General features: G+C 41.1%; 1 protein-coding gene across 1 annotated transcript; it reads left to right on the top strand.

The window, feature by feature from the left end:
* Positions 1–17724: 17724 nt before the first annotated feature.
* ajm1 (apical junction component 1 homolog) lies at positions 17725–20988 on the top strand (the record flags this gene model as incomplete). Its single annotated transcript, XM_079475295.1, has 1 exon — positions 17725–20988. One exon carries the CDS (start codon positions 17725–17727, stop codon positions 20986–20988), a length of 3264 nt encoding a protein of 1087 aa, XP_079331421.1.
* Between the last annotated feature and the right edge of the window lie 2143 nt (positions 20989–23131).

The raw sequence follows: 23131 nt of genomic DNA, 5'->3' as shown, positions 1-23131 counted from the left end.
GTCAAATCTTCTGCCAGTGACAGAAATACATTTCGTCTTTAATGACCTGCAGCTGCATTGCAGTAGCTCTGTGTGTCTCTTTAAATCGAATCCCTGCGCATCTGAAGACATGCATTACATGAGCAGATATCTGCTGAAGAAGACCATGTGAGCGCTGGTATGAACGCCAAACTCGACAGCGCCGATGAGCTGGAAGAATTTACTGGTTAGTGTCCCGCTGTAAAAGCATTTTTTCTTAAACTAATAGATTTGTCCTTAAAGTTGATTATCAAAAAACATCATGCATTTACAGGCATAGTTTTATCCGAAGCGACTCAAGGTATTTATTTTGATGTATTTGACAATTTTCCTATTTTATTCTTTTAAGAGCGGGATACAATCAATAATAAATGATGAATAATGACAGTAGTCTGGTTCTGTGTTGTTGATATTGTTCAATACATATTCAACTGGGAAAAGCTTCATCATTGCACTGTTGCCATGGTTACCGTGCAATTAACAATCATTACAATTAACTCCCTCACCCGTCAGCTCCCTGCTTCGGTGTTGATAAGTGTTACAGGATTGTCATGTTTTAGAAAGTGTGTGTTTGCAAAGATGGTTTGAAAGCATCTAATACCATCATAAAACAGAACTACTGGTACTAAATATGATAAAACTAGCCGTGGAAGTTATCACATGCATTAAAATGAGGTTTATTGAGTACAAAAGCAAATTCTCAAGTGCAGTGTTGTAACTTTATTTTGGATTCTCTCTCTCTTTCAGAATCTCTGCTCACAAGAGTCTTATTTCAGCAAGCTGAGACTGGTACTTTGATGTCAACTTCTGGGGCCGTCTCAAAAGATATTGACGGCGGTTACGCAAGAAGCGTTGACTCACAAAGTCAGCTGCAACTTCTGCACACACCATATTCTTGCCTGAAACCAGAGCATACCAGATGAAACCAGAGTAAAACATAAGAATCAGATGTATGCCTGCACTGGCATAAAGCACAGAGGATGATACAGCGTTCAGTGTCCTGTCTTCAGTTAAATGTCAAGTGCTGAGGTTAATGCAAACTTCCCTTTATCAGTAAATCCTCCTTTACCTTAATGCCAAATTGGTTTTGGAGTTGTGAGACCAGTTGCGATATAAGCGTTACAAAATTTGAAAGTGGTTTTTGCATTTGCAATTGCATTTGATGCAATAAACAAAATATAATTACATTGTTGATCGATTACTGTACACATACTTATAGACATCAAGACATCTATTCAGTGTGTGATTTCATCTGGATGTTATTCTTAGAATTCTGCTAAATATATCTGTCATATCTTGCTAAAAGGCATTTTTAACAAAGGCTTTGCTATCCCATTACCTGTTTTTAAAGCATTCCTGTGTTTGTTGTTTAAGAATCTTCATTCATTCATTCATTTTCTACCGCTTATCCGGGGCCGGGTCGCGGGGGCAGCAGTCTAAGCAGAGATGCCCAGACATCCCTCACCCTAGACACTTCCTCCAGCTCTTCCGGGGGGACACCGAGGCGTTCCCAGGCCAGCCGGGAGACATAGTCCCACCAGCGTGTCCTAGGTCTTCCCCGGGGTCTCCTCCCGGTCGGACGGGCCCGGAGCACCTTCCGGGGAAGGCGTCCAGTAGGCATCCGTAACAGATGCCCAAGCCACCTCAGCTGACCCCTCTCGATGTGGAGGAGCAGCGGCTCTACTCCGAGCTCCTCCCGGGTGACCGAGCTTCTCACCCTATCTCTAAGGGATCGCCCAGCCACCCTGCGGAGGAAGCTCATTTCAGCCGCCTGTATCCGGGATCTTGTCCTTTCGGTCATGACCCAGAGCTCATGACCATAGGTGAGAGTAGGAACGTAGATTGACCGGTAAATTTAGAGCTTCGCCTTGCAGCTCAGCTCTTTCTTCACCACGACGGACCGGTACATCGACCGCATTACTGCAGAAGCTGCACCGATCCGTCTGTCAATCTCCCGTTCCATCCTTCCCTCACTCGTGAACAAGACCCCGAGATACTTAAACTCCTCCACTTGAGGAAGGAACTCTCCACCAACCTGAAGTGGGCAAGCCACCCTTTTCCGACTGAGGACCATGGCCTCGGATTTGGAGGTACTGATTTTCATTCCAGCCGCTTCACACTCTGCTGTAAACCGTCCCAGTGCATGCTGAAGGTCCTGGTTTGAAGGGGCCAACACGACAACATCATCCGCAAATAGCAGAGACGAGATCGTGTCGTCCCCAAACCTGACACCCTCCGGCCCCTGGCTGCGCCTAGAAATTCTGTCCATAAAATTACGAACAGAACCGGTGACAAAGGGCAGCCCTGCCGGAGTCCGACATGCACTTGGAACAAGTCCGACTTACTGCCGGCAATGCGAACCAAGCTCCTGCTTTGGCCGTACAGGGACCTGACAGCCCTTAGTAAAGGACCACAGACCCCATACTCCCGAAGCACCCCCCACAGGATGCCACGAGGGACACAGCCGAATGCCTTCTCCAAATCCACAAAACACATTTGGATTGGTTGAGCAAACTCCCATGAACCCTCCAGCACCCTGTAGAGGGTGTAGAGCTGGTCCAGCGTTCCACGGCCTGGACGAAAACCACACTGTTCCTCCTGAATCCGAGGTTCTACTATCGGCCGTATTCTCCTCTCCAGTACCCTGGCATAGACCCTCCCGGGAAGGCTGAGAAGTGTGATCCCCTGTAGTTGGAACACACCCTCCGGTCCCCCTTCTTAAAAAGAGGGACCACCACCCCGGTCTGCCATCCCAGAGGCACTGTCCCTGACCGCCACGCGATGCTGCAGAGGCGTGTCAGCCAAGACAGCCCCACAACATCCAGATACTTGTGGTACTCAGGGCGAATCTCATCCACCCCCGGTGCCTTGCCACTGAGGAGTTTCTTGACTACCTCAGTGACTTCGGCCTGGGTGATGGACGAGTCCACCTCTGAGCCCTCAGCCTCTGCTTCCTCAATGGAGGACGTGACGGTGGGATTGAGGAGATCCTCGAAGTACTCCTTCCACCGTCCGACGACATCCCCAGTTGAGGTCAACAGCCTCCCACCTCCACTGTAAACAGCGTTGGTAGAGCACTGTTTCCCTCTCCTGAGGCGCCGGACGGTTTGCCAGAATCTCTTCGAGGCCAGTCGATAGTCCTTCTCCATGGCCTCACCAAACTCCTCCCAGGCCCGAGTTTTTGCCTCCACAACCACCCGGGCAGCAGTCCGCTTGGCCTGCCGGTACCTGTCAGCTGCCTCAGGAGTCCCACAAGCCAACCAGGCCTGATAAGACTCCTTCTTCAGCTTGACGGTTTCCCTTACTTCCGGTGTCCACCACCGGGTTCGGGGATTCCCGCCTCGACAGGCACCGGAGGACCTTACGGCCACAGCTCCGAGTGGCCGCTTCGACAATGGAGGCGGAGAACATGGTCCACTCGGACTCAATGTCTCCAGCCTCCCTCGGGATCTGGTTGAAGCTCTGCCGGAGGTGGGAGTTAAAGATCTCTCTGACAGGAGACTCGGCCAGGCGTTCCCAGCAGACCCTTACAGTACGTTTGGGTCTGCCGAGTCTGTCCAGCTTCCTCTCCTGCCATCGGATCCAACTCACCACCAGGTGGTGATCAGTTGACAGCTCCGCCCCTCTCTTAACCGAGTGTCCAAAACATATGGTCGCAGGTCAGATGAAACGACCACAAAGTCGATAATCGACCTACGGCCTAGGGTGTCCTGGTGCCACGTGCACTGATGGACACCCTTATGCTTGAACATGGTGTTCGTTATAGACAAACTGTGACTAGCACAGAAGTCCAATAACTGAACACTGCTCGGGTTCAGATCAGGGGGGGCCGTTCCTCCCAATCACGCCCCTCCAGGTGTCACTGTCGTTGCCGATATGGGCGTTGAAGTCCCCCAGTAGGACGACGGAGTCCCCAGTCGGAGTACTTTCCAGCACCCCTCCCAGAGACTCCAAGAAGGTCGGGTACTCTGCTCTGCCGTTCGGCCGTAGGCACAAACAACAGTGAGAGACCTAACCCCGACCCGTAGGCGCAGGGAAACGACCCTCTCGTTCACCGGGGTAAACTCCAACACATGGCGGGAGAGCTGGGGGGCTATAAGCAGACCCACACCAGCCCGCCGCCTCTCCCCATGGGCAACTCCAGAGTGATGAAGTGTCCATCCTCTCTCGAGGAGTGTGGTTCCAGAGCCCAAGCCATGCGTAGAGGTGATCCCGACTATCTCTAGTCGGAACCTCTCAACCTCACGCACCATCTCAGGCTCCTTCCCCGCCAGCGAGGTCACTTTCCACGTCCCTAGAGCTAGCTTCCGTGTCCAGGGCTCGGGCTGTCGAGGCACTCTCCTCCGACTGCCGCCCGATCCACTACGCACCGACCACCTATGGTCCCTCCCGCACGTGGTGAGCCCACGGGAAGGCGGCCCCACGTCTCTCCTCGGGCTGAGCCCGGCCGGACCCTGTGGGGAAAGGCCCGGCCACCAGGCGCTCGCATACGAGCACCAACCCCGGGCCTGGCTCCAGGGTGGTGCCCCGGTTGCGCCATACCGGGCGACGTCACGGTCCTTGAGTTCTTTTTCATCATATGGGGTTTTTGAACCACTCTTAGTCTGACTCGTCGCCTAGGACCTGTTTGCCTTGGGAGACCCTACCAGGGGCATATAGCCCCCGACAACATAGCTCCTAGGGTCACTCGGGTACTCAAACCCCTCCACCACGTTAAGGTGGCGGTTCACGGAAGGGGTTTAAGGATCTTTAGATCGTATTAGATAATAGATCTCTCATAACTTTACCAGAGCCTTTTACACACTCTGGGATGATATTTAGCATTATCTTTTTGATTTGATAGTACTAATTCACACAAATCTGGATTTTAAACAATATTTAATTTGCATTTAAGCATATGGAAAATTGTCAAAGTTTTTTTGAAGGATATGTAGGGCCTACTTCCAGCAACAGAAAGCGCAAAACCATTTCTTGCCATAAGTTAAAAATACATTAAAAAGATGTTTTCAAACCGTTGGCCACTTAACACATCTGATCTTTTCATCCGTTCTGAAGCTTAAGATCTGTTGTGATGTAAATCATCCGCAGAAAAGTCCATTTCAGAGACCGTTTTTTCTGATTTTACAATGTACTTTGTGTTTCGATAAAATTATCGGTTTTGTTTCATTCTGTGAACTACTAACAATATTTCTCCCAAATTTCTAATTAAAATATTGTTTCTATTTGCATTTATTGGCAGAAAATGAAACTGGCGAAAATAACAGAAAAGGTTCTCATTGCAAAGTTCATATAAAATTTTAAGCAAAACAAGACAAGTCTTATTTCTACATGTATTTAGGTAAGTTTAATGTGATACATATATTTTTATCACAGTTTTTAAGGTTGTTTTTTATGTTGTCACACCGTGACAAAGGACAATTCGAAACGCATTAAAACTCATTTTAATTGTAAATGTTGTTCACACTGGATGTGGCGTGACAAACCCGTTGAGAACAAGCAGGTTGTCATGGCGGTCACGTCCAGTGTAGACACGCCGTCAGTCTTTCACATTGCTGTTGGATGACTTTGTTACTCCTGAGGTTTGATTTAAATCACTCATGGTGTGGTGTGGAAGCATTTCATTCATAGCAGGACATTCACATGGTTCAGGTCTGGCAGAATTGAGCGGGGCAGCAGGCAGATCTAAAGAACAAGATCTTTAAATAATGCATGACCAGCACACAGATTGGCGTCAGAAAAGCTTGTCACCGAATGGCTTTACAGGGCAATGAGGAGAGTTGTTTATAAGCTGAAATTTAAAGCATTTGTGTCGAATCTGACCTGTTTGATAATTCAATAGTTTTCAGCTGCTGGGTCAACAAGTAAATACTATGACTAACTATATGCAGTGTTTGTACGTTGTTGTATTACTGCATTCATACGTAGCATTACAAAGTATACTGTGACATTAAACTGTGAAATTCCTGCTTATAATCTAATGGGTTTTTAATGGATTTAATGGTTACAGTGGGAATTGTTTTTATGGAAACCACCGTAATGGTGTCTAGTGGTAGTGCGTTTTGGGTTCTGTTGTAAAAAATAAATGCTGCCGTGAAAAAATACTGTAGAATACTTTGGTATTTTCTATTGTAAATTGTCAGAAAATTCAGTTTTTGAACCTTATCATACTAAAGTTTAGTATGTACTACAGTTTATCAACTTACTAAAGTTAAAAGAACCTGATCCTAGAGAAATTGTAACTAGCCTATTTTACGAGGTGGCCTTTTCGTATAAATTCGTACAATGTGAATCGTACAAAAACATACGATAAAAGCAATACTCCTACACTGTAATAAAAAACAGTTTTTTTACAGATTTCCCACATAAAATGTTCAAAACCCATATTACGGTTGAAAACGTAAAATTACAGAAAAAGACAGCTAATTTACAAGCAAAACAGGGGATAAATGGATTTTTACATGGAAAAATTTTATTTTACAGCTACAGACAATTTTCCTTTTTAACAAGATTTATTTTTTAGAGTTTATTCTTGAAATACGGTCAAAACTATACAATTACAGAATAAGAGAACACATTTACAAGAAAAATTGGGAAAACTACTTATAATAGCCTATAATTTTACAGGGAAAAGAGTATTTTATGGTATATTGTAGTTCTTTTTTTTCAGTTTACAGAAAATTTTATTTTATTTTATAAAATGTACAAATTAATATATATGAATTGGCAAAAATGTGCCACATTGAAAGATAGCTATGTTTTTGCCTTGAGATTTTGTTGAGTTTATACTACAGAATACTATAATACATTAACAAAGTGTATAGGAATTACTACAATATACTAAAGTCAGCATCAATATACTTATCTTTGGTAATAGTGTTAATACTACATCAAATTTTTCTGTTTAGTAAATCACACTGCGCACTTACAAAACGTTAAATTTTCTTGCACAGCCTTTAAAGGGAGGTTTATCTTTAGTGTATTCTTGGACGAATACTGTACAGGTTATGCTCATTTAAACGAATGTCGGTGTTTGTTATTAAATGCAATGGCATTTTACACAAACAGGTTTTATAAACGCACCCACCATCTGACAGATCTCACACCAGATCGTGACGTTTAGTTTAGAAATTCTCTTTTACTTTTGTGCAAAAAAACAACATGTTTTACACTGTTGGGACATCAGTTGATGACTCGTGTAAAATGTAATTCCGAAGCTCACAAGTGCGTATGTGCACCATGTCTAAAAGTTATTTCAGGTTGTGCTGACCCAGGCTGGATTTCACATGTAGAGGGGACAGATACAGATTCCTCCTCTGTCAATGTCCTGCCATACGCCTGCAGGTGTTTGTGTGGTGCTCAGCACATTTCCCTCCCGGAACTGAATCGATACGAAACAGAGCTGGATGCTCCTGGATATTCAGCACGCTCTGGTCTGCCAATGGGAATTGAATGTCCTTACTGAGTCTGGCTGGGATGAGGCTTCATGTGTTGTAAGAAGGGTGTCTAGCATCAAGGTCAATGATATCAAAGTGTGGAGCTCTGTCCTACAACATGCCTCGGTTTGTCCAAATTTGAGAAAATCCCATAATGCATTGCCACAGTGCAGCAGAGAGCGTCAGTTGGATTTGATTTCATTTAGTGATGCTGCCTTTGGAGACAAAGAAATAGCGATGTAATAAAAACACTCATGTTTCCTAAAGGCTTTTGTGAATCAGAACTACACAGCGTTGTCTTCTACGTTGTGTTTTTATCACTTTAGCGACCAGGTTTTTTGTAACACACAATGCTGGTTAATTTGCATCTCTGTCGTCTCTTTGCTCTCGCATAAGGTCAAGTGTAGTAAAGTGAAAGTCTGTCTTATTAATATTGTCGAACCCCCATCAAGAGCCTTAACAGCTCACAGAGAGACCTTAATTGTAATGTTGTGTTCGCAGCGGTCGCTCTTGAATTTTGATCAGTATTCGTTTTCTATCCTAACAAATCACTGAAAAACTAGAAAAGAAATGTATTACTATAATGAACAATTGAATAAAGGTTACTACCAGAAATATTACACTGAATGCTCATTTGCACTAATGGACCACTTTCATAACTGCATTAACTGCATTAATAAACTCTATTAACTGCATTAACTTATCTATTGCACTGTAACTCTATTAACTGCATCTACTCATCTATTGCACTGTAACTCTATTAACTGCATCTACTCATCTACTGCACTGTAACTCTATTAACTGCATCTACTCATCTACTGCACTGTAACTCTATTAACTGCATCTACTCATCTATTGCACTGTAACTCTATTAACTGCATCTACTCATCTATTGCACTGTAACTCTATTACCTGCATCTACTCATCTATTGCACTGTAACTCTATTAACTGCATCTACTCATCTACTGCACTGTAACTCTATTAACTGCATCTACTCATCTACTGCACTGTAATTCTATTAACTGCATCTACTCATCTATTGCACTGTAACTCTATTAACTGCATCTACTCATCTACTGCACTGTAACTCTATTAACTGCATCTACTCATCTATTGCACTGTAACTCTATTAACTGCATCTACTCATCTATTGCACTGTAACTCTATTAACTGCATCTACTCATCTATTGCACTGTAACTCTATTAACTGCATCTACTCATCTACTGCACTGTAACTCTATTAACTGCATCTACTCATCTATTGCACTGTAACTCTATTAACTGCATCTACTCATCTATTGCACTGTAACTCTATTAACTGCATCTACTCATCTACTGCACTGTAACTCTATTAACTGCATCTACTCATCTATTGCACTGTAACTCTATTAACTGCATCTACTCATCTACTGCACTGTAACTCTATTAACTGCACTAACTTATCTACTGCACTGTAACTCTATTAACTGCATCTACTCATCTATTGCACTGTAACTCTATTAACTGCATCTACTCATCTACTGCACTGTAACTCTATTAACTGCATCTACTCATCTACTGCACTGTAACTTCAATAACTGCACTAACTTATCTACTGCACTGTAACTCTATTAACTGCACTAACTTATCTACTGCACTGTAACTCTATTAACTGCATCTACTCTTCTATTTCACTGTAACTTCAATTTCTGCATGAACTAATCTACTGCACTGTAACTCTATTAACTGCATCTACTCATCTACTGCACTGTAACTCTATTAACTGCATCTACTCATCTACTGCACTGTAACTCTATTAACTGCATCTACTCATCTACTGCACTGTAACCTTATTAACTGCATTTACTCATCTTCTGGACTGCAACTTATTAACTGAATAACTCGTATACTGCACCGTACCTTTAATAGCTGCATAACTCATCCACTGCACTGTAACTTCAATAACTGCACTGTAACTCTATTAACTGCATCTACTCATCTTCTGGACTGCAACTTATTAACTGCATAACTCGTATACTGCACCGTACCTTTATTAGCTGCATAACTCATCCACTGCACTGTAACTTCAATAACTGCACTGTAACTCTATTAACTGCATCTACTCATCTTCTGGACTGCAACTTATTAACTGCATAACTCGTATACTGCACCGCACCTTTAATAGCTGCATAACTCATCCACTGCACTGTAACTTCAATAACTGCACTGTAACTCTATTAACTGCATCTACTCATCTTCTGGACTGCAACTTATTAACTGCATAACTTGTATACTGGACCGTACCTTTATTAGCTGCATAACAATACAATAATGTTCATAGTATATAGCCATCTGTATATATTGTTCATAGTACATACAGTCATATTTTCATAGAACATACCTACTGTAAAGTATTTTCATAGTCCATGACCACTGTAAAATATTTTCCTAATATTGTATTCTGTATTTATTCACTGTATATCCTGCACTTGCTAATTGCACTTCTGCTTAGACCTAAACTACATTTCGTTACACTGTACTTGTATATGTGTAATCACAATAAACTTGAATCTAATCTTAACTAAGGCGATGCTGTGGAATGACAGATATTAATCGCATCTGGAGTTGTCTCAGAAGGTAGTTTCTTGCAGTTAAAACGAACACCACCCTCAAACCATTTTCCTCAAAGTTAGGGGAGTATTCCACGCCCCTTTATACGCGTCTGCCCCGCCCCCTCCGAGCGCGCATTAGACGCATTGGAAACGCCGGGTGCTGAGGAGAGAGGCGCGCGCTGATAGTAACGCCACAGATGCTCAGATGAGGCGTGGAGGACGACACGATGCACACATTAATCGGATTACTACAGCACTTACACGATAAAATGCGACTCTCGGCACATTTTAAATCCTAACTGCGTTTATGCGGTGGATATTTATGGATGGAAACGGTAAGAGCATCGTGCTACGCTTGTGTGCATCACTGACAGATGCTCTCGGGTTTTCTGACATTGACATTGAAAACATGCGCATTGACATCTGATGATTTGTCATAGACGCGATGTGATGCTGCAGGATGTATGTACATAGTCGCACGGAGATGCGTGAGCATATGCATTGCTTACATACGTCAGGACCGAAGTATAGGCACGGTCAGCATCTAAATCAATCCTTACGCATGTCATTTTCATTACTGTTTAGTGACCGCATTTACACAAACGCTGTCTTGAAGAACTATTGCGTCTACATGCAACTTATTGCGCGCAACAGACGTGTATATGTGCTCCGTGGTATCACGATTAATGGCGTTATGTAATACAACCGTGGCCTTTTCGACGTCAAGTGATGCATGGGGAGGGCTGGGGACATCCTACTAGCGAAAGTGAACTAACCTCTAATGATGCGTGATGAAATGGTCTACTTGTGTCACGTGGTGCGGGATGCTCTTGGGCTATACGTCATCGTGAGACTGTATGTGCATGCTGGAAATGCAGTGTGCATGCAAGGGAAGGTTTCCTTTTTAGAAAGAATAATGCATCGTTTTTTCTTATACCCTCAGGTTGTTTTAAACCTCTTATGTGAAACTCAAAAGGTGCAGTTTCAGCACTGTCAGTAAAGCTCCAAAAAGGACAATGTGCATTGATATGCAATATCTTTTTGTGATGATCGTACTATATTCATGTTTTTTGTAATCTTATTTACGCTTGCATTTATGTTGAAAGGCAACAATGCAAAATTCTGAAATATTTTTGAACATGGCGAGGTGCCATTGCTTGGCTTTGGGTCATCATGAAATGCACCAGACAGTTACAGTATGTGAGATTTGAGAGCTGTAGTGGATGAGAAAAAAGATGTTCTGTAAACTCTGTTCTGTTATATACTGTTTATTGCATATCTGATTGATTTTGCTGTTTGACAGATATAATTGAAATGACATTAAAAACTGCTTTATTAAGTATCCAAACTCCAGATTTTAAATGAAAAAATAAATATAGAAGGAGAACATTTTGTTTTTCGGTGAACTGTTTCTTTAAGAAATGAGCTCTGAAATTCTGTTGCCTTTGGTGTCACTGAAATCTCATTTACAGCAGTCGAGATTACATTAAATACTGTACATTGTTCACTCGTGCATGAGCCGGGCGGTCTCTTGCACATTCTGTAAATTACATACATGCTTCCGTTTTACTGCAAAACCATCCACCGTTTGTGCCGTTTCAAAAGAAACAGAGATAAAAGATGTAAAGCGGTCACATAATTAGACATAAAACCTTTTTTTGGTCAGGTGAAGTTCCACGAACCTCTCTGTGAGGTCATCGTTTTCTTTCTAGATTATTTTTAGCTCGTTTTGTTGACGGGCTCTTTCAAACACAGATATGAAAAGCTTCGCTCACTCGGCTCTGGCAGTTGTTGATATGGGTCAAGGAGCTTTTACAAAAGCCTGATTCACTCAAAAGCGTTTAATTGAAGAGCCTCTTTCGTACTCCAGCATGTTGGGCTGTTTTTGGCATGCAGGGCAGGCCTGTAGTTGCGAGCGGTTTGTGGTTATGTTAGATGATGCTTGTGGAGTTTGGATTTCAAGTAATTGTTTTACAGTATATGAATGTAGTTTGCAGATAGATTACATCGTCTTGTGGATGTAGAACAGAGAACAGAGCAAATGTGCGTGTCATACTTCATCCTAAAATCTGAAGAGAAACAACTGCACACTGCTGCTTGCAAAACTGAAACTTTATCAATTTCATAAATTTGAGGTTTTACATACTATGCAATGTGACATTGTTTTAATAAAGCACAATTTCCCTACAAATTCACATTAGTGTGCTGCAAAAACTAATAATGTCTAATAATCACACAATGCAAAAACTCTTGCTGGTCCTAAAAACAGGCTTCATCTTCTTACAGCAAAAGATAATCAAGTTTCTTTCGATTTTGAGGTGAAATATGACCTGGACTTTAGCGGCGTATATTTTGACAGCAATTTTGGATAACGTTTTAGTAAGATTTGTAGTTTGGGGATTAAATTCAGGTTCATAATGTATTTCCACATGAATTATTGTGTCAAGTCTTTTCTGGATTGTGCAGATTAGAGCATCTATCCGAAGCTCCGTCCTCAGGATTGTTCGTGGCCTGATTCTCATTTTGTGAGACAAACTCCTGTCATGTTGGCGAGAGTAGATTACAGAAATTACAGCATGAAGGTCACAGAATGACTGACAACTCAGACGCTGGATTAAGACAAGGTCATAAACTGGGAGGCACGCTGGTTAAAGAAAACAATGATGCTAGAGGTGGAGAGAGAGATGTGGTCAGATGATGTTGTCATCGGAATATGATTTACGAATATTAAAACTAGAGATGCACTGATATTTATCGGCATGTTTTTTATTTGAGTTTTGGAAAAAAAACTAAGCTTTTCTTAAGTAGCAAAATTATACTCGATGTAGCTAGACGGTTTCACCGAATACATGAGCCTGGCCTCAAGTCAACTCCTGGTCTGTGTTTGAGAATTTGTCTTATATTTAATTTATATTAATATTTTATTGTATATTAATTGTATTGAATTCAATTTAAACCACTCAACAGTTACTGATTCTTTACGGAGGTTAGGTTTGGGCCACACAACATTTGTTTTTGCCGTTGGTGCGTCTATATAGAGCAATTGCAACTGGAATTTACTTATTTTGTTAATTTAGTTATTTAAGAATAGCATTGAATAGAATACAACACGAATGCATTCACAAGAAATATATAATGGTCTATTATAATAGTCAAATATGAGTTTATGTTGTGAATTACAAATATTTGATAGGTTGTCTCTAACTTTTCCATCTTCTAGCTTCCTTGTTTTGTTTCTATTATTTTTTGTTAATTGGAATCCATGTTCAGTGAAAATGATTTGATGATTCAGTAATAAGCGACCTAGAATACTTTCATGCATTTATAATTCATTTAAAACTCTATTAAAGATAAAAAGTTCAAATAAATGAACAAAATATAACGGCCCAAAAAACATATTTTTATCTCAAATTATAATTCAGACAAAATGGAAATGTGTTTATTTTGTATAATTATGGTCGTAATTGAATGTAGTTTTATTTAGTTTCCAATGAATCGTCTGATGGTCTGTGTTGTCTAAAGAGAAGATGTATGGAAGGTTACAGCGTGTGTACAAGCAGTATATTGAACTTTTATGTCACTTTGTTTGTTGATAAAGGTTTGCAAAGGTTAATCATACACGGTTGATGATGTTGGTAAGATTTGGAGTAGTTCTACACACAGATGCTCGGGTTCATGATCTGTGGTGAAAGTCTCGTAGTGTCTCATAATCTCTCTCTCTCTCTCTCTCTCTCTATTCCCACATGAGTTGTTCTGCTGTCAGTTTCATGTCAAGAGTGTTTTGTACTGTCAGAGCTCTAGAGATTCTGCAGTTCTCTTTTCCACCTCAAGGCTGCTGGATTGGACGTTTTTGTTGAAAGATTTCACAAGAGGCTCATTGTCCCTGTATCGAATGAGCTCATAATGCAAAGTTAGCAGTGAACTTCACTGTGGAAGGGATTCACATTGGCAGCCATCACACTGGGAAGCAAAGGTTTTATTTAAGACTGCAGATTTTCAATGACTTGTGTTATGAGCTTGCGTTGATGAAAGACTCGAGGTTGAATTCAGTTTCTGGCTCTTGGTTGATGGCTGTGTGTTCGAATCTCACAAATGTTTCAAAGTTAATGTCTGTGTGTTGCTTTTTCGTGCAGAAGTTTGTTTTCACATTTATAGTTTAATGGAATCAGTGCTTTGATAGAGAGTTAGCTTTGTAACACAGGTTTCTTTGCATTTATTTGTGGGATTCACTATTATGATAATCACTGTGGATTTTTTAATAACCCTGCAAAGGATATCCTCAGTATATCCAAACTGGAACAGCAATCCGCTTGTTAAATCGTGATGTAAGGAACATTGTTTTTGCTTCAAGTGAGGCTATTTTTAAATAGCTGTTTATGAGCATTTTATATTTATATCACTCATTTACGGCAAACTTTTATTAACTCACAGTGTACATTACAGTCTCACGGAATCTCGGAAATCAACATTTTACTAAATAAAGTTGTAAAATGTACCGTTGTCTGGACATCTGGATTTTGTAATGGAGATTAAGGTTAGGATTTTTGATAGTCTTACAGCAAACCTTCAGGGGATATCCAACACAATCTTACAGCACAAAACTACTGTATTTTGTGTCTCATTCGTATGAATTTGTACCAGAGCCGATCCTTCCTATAAGCAGACTACGCAGGTTGCGTAGGGCCCCTGCACCACCAGGGGCCCCCTCGGGTACCAAATAAAAAACATACTGTAAACAAGGCGCTATTTTAATAACTTGTGGTTTCTACTTTAGAGAAATCTTTTGGAAATGTCATACTCTGATATCATGCAGTGGGCGGCAGCCAGGTAATACATGGCTTAAAAACAAAGCTATCCGTCTGAAGTGAACAAAGGAAAAAAACAGCAACAACGCGAAGCAAAAGAACAAGAAGCCACGTGTTTTCCTACGCTTTTAAAGTCCTACTTATTTTTGCTAAATAATGTAATAAATGAAATCTTGCTAAACAATTCTCCAGTACAGATTTATAAATTCAGTGTCTTAATTTCGTTTGCCCATGATATGTCATTTTTTGTATGTGCCAACACATTTAGAGAATAATTTATGTTTTTTTATGCGTAGTTTTCTTGAGTAAACTGTACTATTTGACATGTTTATTTTTGTTAGTAAATCACTCATTTGATTAGTAAAAACAGCGTATGCGTGTCATAGTTTTTTTTTTACAGCTAGCGTGTTTTGTCAATGAGAATTTCAATAAAATTGTATTCTTAATTGTATTTAGGGCCCCCAGACATCCAGGATCGGCACGGTTTTGTACATTGGTACATTTATTGAAATTAGCTTTTGTGCCAGTGACATTAGGTTAAGTGTTTATTTTTCTAATAACCATATGTTTTTATACGATGCACAATGCATGAATTCATACGAATTAGCCATCTAGTAAAATAGTTATGAATTCCTGTGAGATCAGGTTGAAATATCACCATTTTTTGTTGTTTGCCTGTGGCAGCTGATAGAACGGAAATGGTATGATTTTGCATATCTTGTGATGCATGACGTCAAGCTTAGGAAGCTGATAGGATCCACACAAAAACAAAAACCTCTAAAGGATCAAACAACAATTGCAGATCACCATATATAAACAATATGTACAATTATTTATCAAATTACTGCTACTACTACATACTGTTTCACCTCCCAACAAAATTCTTTAGGTTGTATCATCTTATATTGTGCACACAGAGGAGAAAAGCAGAGCTCCTATAAGATAAAAATGTGCCGTGAAAGATGTTCAATATTTTACTCGCATTCGTTAAATGACGTTGAGTTAAAAGGGTCAGCGGGTCCCAGCAGTCGTGATATGAGATCGCGGTACTAGATTCATAAACTCCACACATGACAAAGTCAGAGGAGGACGCGGAGAACTGACCGCTTTGATTCTTTTTTGTTGCAGATGTACAGTATGGTGGTTTGTCACCAAGATGCTAAAACAATGCAATAGACACAAGATTTAACTGAAATGTAAGTCAATTGTAAATCTGAAACTACATTTCAGTCTATTCTGTTATTTCTAACCTGTGCTAGTCTGCTAAGTGAAAGTAGTGAAATGTTGTTCCAAGTAGAATGGAAAGCGTTCTCAATAATTATATTATATGTAAAAAAATGATAAAAAGTTGAGTTTCCTAAATATTTTCGGTAGTTTGGTGTTTTATATGTGATGTTTCATGTTTCAAGAACTTCATTACAATTATTATATTTTTTTTTAAAAATGCTTTTTACCTAAATCAGATTTTTAAGCTGCTTAATCTTACATGAAAATAGTCAAATATGTGGAGGCTGTGAAATATTTTGCTGTCCATGCGTATGTTGGTCGACCGCGAGTGTTTGACAGTTAGACGATTGTGAAGCGAGTGAACAGCGTCTGGAGACAGTCAGGCTTGTAAAGATGTCGAGTCCTTGTTATAATGGCTCTTGTAAAAACTGAGCTTGAATTCCTTGGTCTCATGAACTCAGATGAAGAGAATCTGTTGGTCAATACTGGTTCTCACAAGAAAATATTCACATATACTGTATATGCTTTTCCAGCATTATCTTGGTCACATCTTTAATGATTGTATTTATAATGTTTTTGACAGCACCTGCTTTGAGGAGAAGCGGTGAGAGCCGATGAAGGAAGATTCCGTTCGCCAGCAGGTGAGCAGACACAAGGGATCTGAAGTACAGCAGAATTACAGGCATTTTATAGTTATTCATCCTTATAATTGGACACCACTGCAAAAATTGACCAGAGGACAATTTACATTTCTTATTTTAAGCGTTTAAATGTGAAAGAGTCCTTGTGTCCTTAACATCTCTCTCTGCTTTGGTATTTTTGGTTACTTTGGTTAGTTCAGTCAATGTAGTAAGTTCAATGTGAGAGACAAGTCGTCTGCAATGCTTAAGATTTAAACAATATTTCTTATTGTATTCAACCTTTTAAAAAACGAGATTTTAAGATCGATGTCAAGCATAAGCAAAAATGGTTTGGGATTATGTAGTGATTTTTCATTCTCAGAGACTGGAGAAGGAGGGAGAGATTTCTGTGGTATGTGGTCAAGCCCTCAGCCTGGATAGGCTCTAATGACCATATAATAATGTTGCCATGGGAACCAGCATCCAGTGGCAACCACTTCCAGTTTCCATGCATGCATTTATATACTGCTGACCAAAATCAAAATTGAGTTTTGAATTGACTTGATGGTTTAACCCCAAGATAAGGCAAAACTCATAATCTAAAGTATGACTACAAAAGGCAGACCACTATTGATAACAACTATAAAGAAATAGTTACAAATAATGTATTATTAACTTTATTGTCATTACAACTGTACAAGTACAAGTCAACGAAATATAGTTTTGTCTAACCAGAAGTGTAATAGCAGCAAGTGCAGGATACACAGTAGTTGCATAAGTGCAGGAAAAAATATGTATTATGAAGGTTACAGATGGGTGTGTACAATGAACAAAACATACAGATGGCTATTACTATAAACAGAAATATACAGATGGGTATATACAATGATAAGATAGGCCATGGTGAGTAGCAGTGCAATGGATCTAGTGTGTTTAAAGTAAAAACTGATTTTCTTTTGTTTTCCTTTCTTTCAGGGGATGATAAGCTAAAAATACTTTAATGGGGAAAATCAGAAGAATCCCATTAAGATGACACGCACAGATCCACCTGACATACTCGGATCAGCTGTTTATCAAGATGTCAAAGTGAATTCCCTCTCGACCCACTCCAAACCCCTTTATCCCTCAAAACAATGTGATTCCCCATCCATCAGCAAACTGGAGTACACTCGAAAAAGCAAAAAGAGGCACTGCCGTAGCTTTGACGCTAAATCTATGGACAAACTCCGATATCATACAATAGCAATGGAGTACCCATACAGAAGGGCTGAAAGGTACGCCGCCAATCCAGAAGTTGCCTGGAATGCCTTAGGTCGCCAACATGTGCACCGTTTCTCTTCTCCAGACCTGTTTAACTACCGTCTCACCTCCCAGCCACTGCCCGCTGACATGCCTGGTGACGTTGTCGTGTCAGACCTCAAGAGGAGGACCAGATCGAGAAGTGCCTCTCGAGTTCAGACCAGCCTCACCCCGGTATCGTTTGACGCTTCCCCTCCAGTGGCGAGGAGAGGCCGGGAATCTCAAAGGGCACACCGAAACGCTCAAGCAAGGTCAGAGGTTTCCCCAAGAAGAGAGTCTTCCCACGCCGCTACTCGAGCAGTTATGAGTGACGTACATCCCATCAAACTGCAGCCGCAGAGAACCGATACCAGCAGGTACTCCCCCGGTTACCTGCCTGAAGGATTTGACGAAGGAAGGCTAGCGAAACCCGCTACCAGTCCTCACGTTCGGTGTCGGGTGGACATTAAACCAGATGAATCAGCCGTACAGCACAGTGAGCGAAAACCAGCCACTCCCCAAATGGACGTACCCTGGCAGAAATATCCTAGCGGCTGCAATCGAAGTCTGACAGTACCTCGCCATTTCTCCACTTCTAGGACTCCAACACCCACTGAATCCTTCACAGGAGATTATAGGCAGGCGTACCAGTATTCTCAAAGTATGCCAAATAGTTACATGCAGCCTATGGAGATCCCTTTAGAAAAAGTGGTCTCACCACGAGAACCGAGGGAACGCTACGGAAGGGAACGAAGGGCTCATTCAAGCCCCAACGTGCCAACTAAATTCTTCTATGCAGAGGATCTGGCCAAGTATGGATCTTCAGCTCCAACAAGGACTTACTATCAAGATGACCGATACAGCATTCCAAGCCAAGCCTACTTGCCCAAAGTTCAATACGTACAAGATCCAAGAACTCACGCTGTGCATGCTGTATCTGCAAGGCCATATTTCACAGATGCTGACCCTTACCATTACTCTGCACAACATGTATACCCTAAAGCCTATGCTGCAAGTGAACCAGGGGCATATATAATACAGACACCCCCATCCAGGACTTACTACGGGGATGACCCAAGGACATATCCGGTTCAAACAGCCCCTCCCCGGATCTTCTACATGGGTGACCCCTACTCACCATCAATAGAGCATCATTACCCAGCGAGGGCATATTACACGGAGGGTAGACGACATGCCCGTGTGGTTCAGCCACAGTCAGATGATTGGTACGGTTCCGAGGTGTCTGGCTACTCTAGCCATTACCCCTCCTCATACGTATCACAGGTCACTCCCACAAGAGTCAGACAAGAGCCAAAGCTTGAAACATGGTATACCAACCCGTGCATGGAGCAAGAAAGAACTGTTACAGACCCAAAGTCGTACTCAAGGTCCTGGGATAACATCCTAGACACCCACGTCGAGAGGGAGCAGCCTGTGGTGAGAGGAAAGAGTGATGAGAACCTTCTTTGTCAGGGAATACAAGCTTCAACAGAAAGACCAAAACCTGTGGTTGTGAACCTCTCAAGCTCCCCCAGACGTTACGCTGCATTGTCTCTATCTGAAAACTCTTTGATTGACAAAAGCCCAACGGAGGCTAAAAGTTCCTCAAGCAAACTTTGGTTTGTCACCCCTGAAATCACCATCACAGACAACGATATAAGACCCAGTAACCTTAGCAAGTCAGAGACGCATGCTGCGAGTTGGGATGTGCTGGATTCGAAAAGTGTCCCAAATCAACGTGAAGCGAAATCCCACACTGCGGAGACGACCAGAGACAAGGTGCACGGCAGCACGTCCCTACAGCAAAGTTTAGAGCAGCTCGACGACCTCCTGGCCGACCTTGTCATAGATTACAAACCTCCTGCAAGGAAGACCAGTGAAGACCTGCTCGATCAGCTCAAGAAACTCATTGATGAGGAAGAGGCGGTATCGTCGGCAAGAAAGGATTCAATGACGGGTTCTGAAGGTGGCATTGACAAACAACCTACTTCCATAAAAATTGATCCAGATACCCTGCGAGACACCGACGGGAGTTGCGATGGGCTCAGAAGCACAGAGGAGTGCTCCCCTGACCAAAGCCCGGATGAAGACGACACGATGATGTGCTCCAACAACAAATGCCGTCGGACCGAGACGTTGTTTAATGCCTGCCTCTACTTTAAATCCTGTCACAGCTGCTATACGTACTACTGCTCACGCAACTGTCGGCGAGAAGACTGGGACATTCACAAAGAAAGCTGCCTCTATGGGCGAATCGGCAGCGTGTGCCGCCATGTCATCAAGCACTGTAGAGAAACAGCAGAGGTCCACAAAGCTTTCTCTCGTATAGCCAAAGTCGGATACCTGTCACGAGGAAGGGGAGTTCTGTTTTTCGGGTTTCCAAATCCAGGATCGTCAATGAATTTCCTTCAGTTTGGACTGGAAAGTTTGCTCATGTGTCCGACGTACTTGTCCCTCCGTGAGCTCGAGAGCTTTAAGGATAACCTGGGGGATTACTGCAAGGAGCTCCAAGAGGCGGGACAGGAGTACGACCCCAATGAATGTTTTCTGTTGAATGTATCCATCGCTGTTGGCGATCAAATGCCAGACGGACCGTCGCCAAGGGTCCACACCCCAACCGTCAGGAAATTTGCCAAGATAGCTCTAGCCTCCTACAGCCCAGAAAAGAAAGTCCAGCGGAAAGAAAGCGACATGGAGACGTTGATCCTCACCCCACCACCCGGTATGGCTGACATCGACAAGGAAGGCGAGGAAGGAAGGAAAGCCAGGGAGATCTGCTTCATCAACATTCAACGCGAGTTGAGGATACGTGGGGTGTTTCTACGCCACGAGTATCCACATGTCTACCAAAAGCTATGTGAATTCGTCGAGAACAACAGGAGGTTCACGCCAACCACTATTTACCCTATTGACAAAAGGACCGGCAAGCAGTTTATGTGCATGATTATGGCAGGGTCTGAGCCACGAACTTTGGACTGGGTAGCCAACCCACATCTCCTAGATGACATTATTTAAACAAGTGCACCTTTTATATATACAGTAAATGCATAGAGCTCACGATAGTACATATCTATATATCAAGCTTCTTTGTTATACATGTTTGTAGATCTGTATTTTGTTAATGAAACAAAAAAGTTATTTATGCCTGCAAGGTCAGTATTATTCACTGTTGGAATAATGCCCATTAGATGTCTACATTTACATTTATTCATATAGTCACAAGTTCTTTATTTTTATGGGTAATTACTGCCCGCTTATTTCTTGGTAGCATTTCTCTTTTGATATCTTATTGTTCGCAAAAAGATAAACAATCTTCTATTTATTTTGGCAAACGACAGAACGATGTTCTTATTAACTTCAGAGTTCGATATTTTTTCCTATGCAAAAATGACAATGTTGGAGTTTTTTTTGGCTAAAGAATATGGTACAATAATTTATTTATTTCTTTATTGTCATATTATTATAGTATTCTATTATATTAAAGTGGTTACAGATTTTTAGACACAAACTTAAGAACTCTATGATCTTAAGGTTTAATATTCGGGCATCTCAGTTGAATGACTTTGAAAAAGAGCTGCGTAGAATCAAGCAGCAAAGTTCAACACGTAGAAATTTGTGTTCCGACTTGGTAATTCAGTTTAGGTTTCAATTAAATAATAAAGTAATTGGTGCTTTTCTGTGTGTGGTAGAATTACTTGAGCAATAATGAACTTGAAGACGACATTTGATATATGTACTGTTCCATCAGAAACACTGTGAACTGAGATACACGTGTTATGGTTTGAGCTCCCTTGTGATCAATTATTAGAGCTGGAAATATGTCACTAGATGTTATGACTGTAAATGATTTGAGGCTTTTGTGTAGAAAGCTTGATTCAGAGTTTGATGTGTGGCGTGATGATGTAAAGCCTGTAAAAGTTGTTTAGTTTGTTTTACTGCTTTTGACCGGAAGTGAATCTCAACACGTGGTAGCCGTAACACGTATTCTTGAGATATTAGACAAAACGTGTCAGACAGGTTTAAACACCTTTTGTTTTGAAAATAGCTTTATCACTGAAGTTAATGATTCACTTGAATGTCCTAACAAATATTTTATGTACATTTTCTCTTTATTTTGATATTTAGTATTTCTTTCGATACTGATGTTTCTATATTTTCATATGAATATTGACATTATCACTCGCTACCCCTTAAACAAATGCTTTGACCGTAAAGCGTTATTTATATTACACGTCAGAAAAAAAAATTAATATATGTGTAGATCTTAAAACAATGACTACTTTCTTGACAGGTGGAGCTGTCACAACTTTATTACAACAAATGTGTGGATTAAAAAATTGGGCAGTTTAAGGCAGTTGTGCTTATACAACAGGATTTGTTAACTCATGACACAAATTGTAAATGATCTGTGATTTTTTCAGTTGTTTCTCGATTTTAAATTGCACAACAAACAATGGATGCTGATTTAACACATGTCTTCATTCTTAAAGCTGAATGCTGTCGTCTGATTAAAAAAGAAAACTTTAATGACCTTCAGGCATCAACTCAGAACCAATTTTTTGAGAATTTATCACATATTTAGTTTCCAAATAATGGGTACAATTACAAACTTGGAAACAGTCTGTTGCTAAAATTGACAAAAGTTTAACTGAGCCAAATGTAAAAGTGAGAGATACGATCTTAAGTTGTGGCCTGAATTTGTTTAACAGCGATTAAATTTCGTTTTAAAGTCCAGAAGTAATATTTGTTTTGCCTGTTTTGTCTAAGAGCTCAAGAATGAGTGAGAGTGAATTGATGCTGTTGAAATTTTGTCGCGTTAAAACTATTTGCTCCTGTTTCTCATTATCACTGTATGTAGTTACTTTTCCCTTCATTTCAGATGATATCTTGCCCGTCAAATCTGCTTCACCGTTCTTTATTGTCCCAAATGAATCCACATCATAGCAGAACCCAGCACATGTTTCTGGATTTAAAGCACTGTCCTCTCCTCTATATAGCACATGTCCCGGCAGACTGTATATGGACAGCGGTTAACAGAAAGAAATGTCTGCATGTGATTCTATTTTTTCTATTTTGTCATTAATCTAACTAACCTGCCTGAGGATTTGATATTTGGAAAATATACTGTATATGAGGGAAACAAAGTATATAGTAAAAT

The sequence above is a fragment of the Barbatula barbatula genome (assembly GCF_947034865.1).
Source record: "Barbatula barbatula genome assembly, chromosome: 2".
In the NCBI taxonomy this organism is placed as follows: domain Eukaryota; kingdom Metazoa; phylum Chordata; class Actinopteri; order Cypriniformes; family Nemacheilidae; genus Barbatula; species Barbatula barbatula.
The sequence above is the reverse complement of the archived record's forward strand: the minus strand, read 5'-3'. Positions and strand labels throughout refer to the sequence as shown.